Below are 6,000 nucleotides of genomic sequence, written 5' to 3' on the forward strand. Positions count from 1 at the left end.
TAGTGACAATTTTAGGTTTGTTTCACCTGTCTGTGCCTTCATGACCCGCTCCCCACCTGGAAGGTCAAAGACAATCAATGAAATCTGGGGTCCAGACAGGACCCCCCACCCCCACATAAGTCCTGCATCTCTAGTTCTATGCAGTAATGGGTGCAAAGCAGAAGGAAGAGGTCAGGATTCCCCCTACAATTAACCAATCAAAAAAAAAAAAAAAAGGGGGGGGGGGATGTAAATTCTTGTGTCAGCTCAGTCACACAAACTCCCTCTACCACTGGCGCTTTGTGAAAAATAAAACCCTACAAAAAAACAAAAAAAATCTATCTATATAGCAAACATACCTTATTATAAGAGCATTAATTCCCAGGGCTCAAAGTGCAACAACCCTAAATATGAAAAGGCCACATTGCCAGTTACAATAGGTCCTAGAACACCAACAACAAGAAAAACAAAAACAAAAAAAAAAACAAACACACCACAAGCCAGAGTGCTATAGATCCCTTCACAGAAACTATATGCAAGCAGAATAAATACCATATCTGTGTCATGTACACAGAATAAGTGACCAGAGATCAGAAATAGAAACATGCAAACAAACTGAACTGGAAACCCCCAAGACGACAGACTCCGCAAGCAATACAACACTTGAGAATTAGAAACAGAAATGCATTTCCTCTTGTACTGTGCAAAATAAAAAAAAAAAAATAAATTATATATCAGAAGTCACATCCCCCCCCAACCTCTTCCCACTCTTCAGCTCTCCCTATTCTGAGCTTTTACTATCCTCCCATCGGTCCCGCAGACACAGCCCTCTGCCTGTCCCCCCCCCCCCCCCCAAGACCCAATACCTGAGTAACCATGCTCTCCTCCCCCTCAGGGCCTGTCTCTCCCTCACTATCCATCCCTCCCCCACCTCCCTCAACCAGCAGCAGACTAGCACTGGAGGCTGGGCACCTTCTCTTGCTGTTCAGATTACAGATCAGTCTTCTGAATCAGGAGGGTAGAGGAGGTGCTGGCAGCAGGATTTAGTCATGCCATCAGCCCTGCTCTCCTGTGGCTGGGCTGCATGAGGGAGTAAGAACATAAGAACATGCCATACTGGGTCAGACCAAGGGTCCATCAAGCCCAGCATCCTGTCTCCAACAGTGGCCAATCCAGGCCATAAGAACCTGGCAAGTACCCAAAAACTAAGTCTATTCCATGTAACCATTGCTAATGGCAGTGGCTATTCTCTAAGTGAACTTAATAGCAGGTAATGGACTTCTCCTCCAAGAACTTATCCAATCCTTTTTTAAACACAGCTGTACTAACTGCACTAACCACATCCTCTGGCAACAAATTCCAGAGTTTAATTGTGCGTTGAGTAAAAAAGAACTTTCTCCGATTAGTTTTAAATGTGCCCCATGCTAACTTCATGGAGTGCCCCCTAGTCTTTCCATTATCCGAAAGAGTAAATAACCGATTCACATCTACCCGTTCTAGACTTCTCATGATTTTAAACACCTCTATCATATCCCCCCCTCAGCTGTGTCTTCTCCAAGCTAAAAAGTCCTAACCTCTTTAGTCTTTCCTCATAGGGGAGTTGTTCCATTCCCCTTATCATTTTGGTAGCCCTTCTCTGTACCTTCTCCATCACAATTATATCTTTTTTTAAATGCGGTGACCAGAACTGTACACAGTATTCAATGTGCGGTCTCACCATGGAGCGATACAGAGGCATTATGACATTTTCCGTTTTATTCACCATTCCTTCAACAACCCCCTCCAGACTACATCAAAGAGGCAGCAGCCCTTTAGTCCTCCTCTATCTGCAAGTGGGGGGGCAGGACTGGAGCCAGCAGCAGTTCCTCAGCCCCAGGAGCCAAGCTAGGAAGGGTGGCTGCAGCTCCCTAATGTGACCACATTATTTACAATTTCCCATTCACCTGTGAACACTGTTGCACTTCATCTTGTAACTTTCTATCCCAAGGAAGGAGAGATGCAGCTACCTCATTGTTGGCACCCAGTTTTACACTACGACCATATCACCGATGGCACCGGATTGCTCCAAGAAACAGAAATTCACATAGCTCGTGGTTAACGCAGCATGCCACACCGCGCTAGAGAAATGCAAAATGTCATTCCTTGCCATGGCCAAGGGGGAAAACTGCTTAAGGTGAGGAGGTGCGCTTTCCTTCGTTTTCAGGAGGAACAACCCAATTCTTTGGTTTAGGATTGTAGATCTTTGCCAACAGGATCAAAGAAAATTATTACTCCCAGTCTATATTCTTATGCTATAATAAAGTTTTCCTCTCCTACTACTCCCAATACAGCAATTGGCCATAAAATACATAAATACAGGCACACTGCACCACTCATCCTCCCACTCCAACCACCCCCACCCCAAATAAATACTGGGGCATCTGTTTCAGATCCAAAAAGTTTATTAATGCCAACATAACCTAAACATTAATTCTGATACTGAAACAGAACTAAAGCAGTGAAACATATAGGCCACAGCTTAACTCAACTAAAGAAGTTTCTTAACCAAAACCCAGAAAACCTATGCTAATACAGCACTCTCCTCCAAAGAGGCTTGTGTTATGTATGTTTTTCTGTGTCAACATTAGTATCTGCCTCTTTGCCCCCTCGTGGTGCAAGATGTTTAGGAAACGGGACAGCCTTGCAGTGCTGAGCCATCCCATCCCTACCATTTATTGTATTATTTCACCACATCCCCAGACCAGCAGGATCCCAGCCCAAGTTATTTATTTTTGTTTTATATTGTACTTACCTACTTGGAGGCTGTTTGAAATGGGCCAACACTAAATACCCTCCCCAGCCCAGGTGCCCTCTACCCAAGGGCACCTGAATGCATCCATTTTATTGGATACCTTTTTGGCTGGTGTTGCCACCCTTTCGATGTGGCAAAATCCTATCCCTAGTCCCTGGGCTGCTGCCTAGTGAACTGGGATTGTGGGTGTGGTGGGATGTTTTAAAAAAACCCCAAACAACCCTCTTGCCTTCCTGCCTGCCCTCCCCTGACCTGGATCATTTATCACATTTAGCATCTCTCCCACCCTTTACCTGCGGGTCCTGGTAGGTTAATTGCCCTACTTCCCCTTTGGACTGTATCCCACCTACCAATTGTCCCTCACCACAGGGGTGCCAACTGCTAGAAGTTGGGCCCTTTTATGTCACATAAAACTAGGGAAGGGCAGCCAAAGGCAAGGGCGGTGTTAGGTGCCCTTGCACCACTTAAGGGTGGCCAAGGCAGCTTTATTAGAGGAGTACAGAGACTCAGATCTCTCATCAGGCAGCCTACAACTCAAAGCTCCACAATCTCCCCGGAGATGAATCATCCTGAGAACGGCTTCAGCGTTTGGCAATTTCCAGACCCTGGAAACCTCACTAGACACACTGGCACAAAAGGATCCAGAGAGGCAAGGGTGGGCAGTTTGCCTTAGGAGCCCACCAGCTGAACGTTTTCTGGGGGAAATTGTTGTGGAGAAGCAATAGATGCCAAACTACTCAAATGAGTCATCCCCACAATGTTATTTTTTTCATCCTTCAGGAAACTAAACAAACAAAAAAAAACCCCCCACCACCAAAACCCATCTAAATCGGTAACAAGGTTCCAGTGCAGAAGAAGAGTGATAATTTGCATGTCACTGTCAGCTTCTTCCATGGCTCTCCCACCCACTTATCACACTGCACAGGAAAAGCAGGACTGTTTGTCCAATGTGAAGGGGGAGCTGGAGAAAGGAAAACTAAGAGAAACCAAGAGAGGGGCGAAGCCCCCCCCCCATTCACCAGTATCCCGGGCGCGTTCAAATCTCACAAACATACAATAAAAAAAGCAACCAGACACGGGAAGCGGCGAGCAAGTAGGGAAAGCTGCCGTACCGGCTTCCTTCCTCCGGGCCAGAGCTGAAAATTGGGGGGGGGGGCGCAAACAGCTGTCACGATCAGGCAATAAACCCCTCCAATTCCAGAACCGCACCCTTCAACCGGAGAAGTGCCTTGCAGAGGCATCCCCCAGGCACCCTTCTGCCAAACGGGGGGTGGGGGCTGAGCTCTACTATTTTGGGGGTCCGAAGCTGGAGAGATCATTTCGTAAGTTCCTGCTGCCTTCCCCATCAGCCGGATGCCGCTCGTTAAAGACGATCAGATATTCAGCACAAGTCTCCATGCTTTCCCACCAAGGCGCACACACACACACACACACACACACACACACGTATACTGCATTTCGGCTGCCGCCTTCTCTCCAACCCCAGATATACACACACGCACAAAACCGATTCAGTGCCAAGAGAGAGAGAGAGAGAGAAAAGAGACACTAAACCACGACCGCAGTCTTAAGATCACTTGTATTAGGTTACATTGGTTTTCTTTCTCCAGCTCAGATTCAGCAAGCTATATAGTCACCTTGGCAGAAATTAGGTTCTGCCTTTCTCTCCTCCCACTTATAACGGGATCCATGCAACGAACACCGCAGAAAGAAAAAGCAAAAAAAAAGGGAGCCACAAATTATTTTAAAAAAAAAAAGACGCACAAGACATTCTTTAGCTCCCCTTTCTACAATCCCTGGCAGGGGCTGGGAACCACCATCCACGCCGCCCTTCACTCATTGCCGGGGGAGTAACAGATAAACCCCGCGCCCGCGTGCGAGCTGGGAGGAGAGCCGGATACTCACCGATTGCCGATCCACTGCCACAGCCATCACCGCGCAAAATGAGAGGGGAGGAAAAAACCAAATAGGACAAATCAAGAAGGAGCCGCTCCGCTGCCTGCCCCAGCCCCCCAAGTCCTTCCCCGCGCTCTCCCCGGCTCCAGCCCCTCCGCACTCTTATTATAGCAACACGGGCCACCTCCCTCTGCCGGAGGAGGAGCTCCCCAGCTCGCCTTCAAAAACCCAGGGCGGGATACGGAGGGAGACCCTGCTCTATTTCAAAGCATGTGATCGGGGGTGGGGCGGCCGGAGGAGGCACCGGAGACGGTCCCGCTCGGACGCGATAGGCACACTTTGAATGAATGCCATCAGGGTCAGGGCCCGTGCTGGCTTTTTTTTTCCTGCCCTGTGCAAAACAAATTACTGTGCTGCTTCCCCCACCCCTTCCCATTCAGTGTCTGTCCCGGCCCGTCAAATGAAGCCCAGCTTCCTCCTGCACCCCAGAGCCCATTGATAGAGAAGGGTATTAGGCACCCTAGGCAAACATTACAGCCTTGCACACATGCCACCCCTACATCCTTTACAGACACACACAATTAAATTGTGCATTTATAATAATTTTTCAATGAAAAAGAACATTCAAAAGTACAGTCTGCTGAGGCAAAAAAAACCACAACATGCATATTATATTTGCATGCTCTCCTATGGTACCAACCAGAAAACGCTGCAAAAAAGACACTTGGAGCTCCTATGGAATTAGACTTTTTGTAATGCTGGGTGTGAGCTTGGCTTTCAGAAATCCATGAACAAACATAATTACCATAATTACCATTACAATATAGTAAACCTCCCATACCAAAACTACCCAAACAACCTTATCTATGAAAAGGCAATGCTGCACATATTATACTAGGCCCCAGAACACCAATGAAACTCTTATTAGGAAACCAGGCTGCTATAGATCCCGTCACAGAAATTACATGCCAGCAAAATACCTCACCTCAGTCACATATGCAGAACACAGAAAGACCCTCACCAAATACAGAGGGGCTGATATAATAAGGTGCACTGAAGCTGCTGCGTGTTTGTATACGCGTTTTGCCATGCAAACCCTATACGGGGATGTAATAAGGGTTTTGGGCGCAGGGAAAGAGTGTGTACAAACTCGCTCACAGACCCGCGGTTTTTACTGCGCGAATGAATGCGAATGGCTTGCAAAGCAAGTGATTAGCTAATCATAGGCAATGTAGGGAACCACGCTGGTGCTAATGCGGGTTTTTTACCACCATGATCAGGGCACGATTTAAGTGTCAATGCTGACTTGGGGGGGGGGCTATGTCGGCATCCAA

The 6,000-nt window shown here is 47.4% G+C and overlaps 1 protein-coding gene across 6 annotated transcripts in view; it reads right to left on the minus strand.

Annotated features, from left to right (window-relative positions):
• The window catches only part of SEPTIN11 (septin 11), a 202,435-nt gene extending 197,618 nt beyond the window's left edge, over positions 1 to 4,817 (minus strand). For all 6 annotated transcript variants that reach the window (XR_003856416.1, XM_029599794.1, XM_029599779.1 and 3 more), the window contains exon 1: positions 4,676 to 4,817. Coding sequence is in view for 5 of the 6 variants with exons in the window: in XM_029599794.1 (XP_029455654.1) it covers positions 4,676 to 4,702 (27 nt within the window). In the remaining variant the exon portion in view is untranslated. The remainder of the gene's footprint in view (positions 1 to 4,675) is intronic.
• Positions 4,818 to 6,000: the final 1,183 nt, after the last annotated feature.

Source organism: Rhinatrema bivittatum, chromosome 1, assembly GCF_901001135.1.
Source record: "Rhinatrema bivittatum chromosome 1, aRhiBiv1.1, whole genome shotgun sequence".
Lineage (NCBI taxonomy): Eukaryota > Metazoa > Chordata > Amphibia > Gymnophiona > Rhinatrematidae > Rhinatrema > Rhinatrema bivittatum.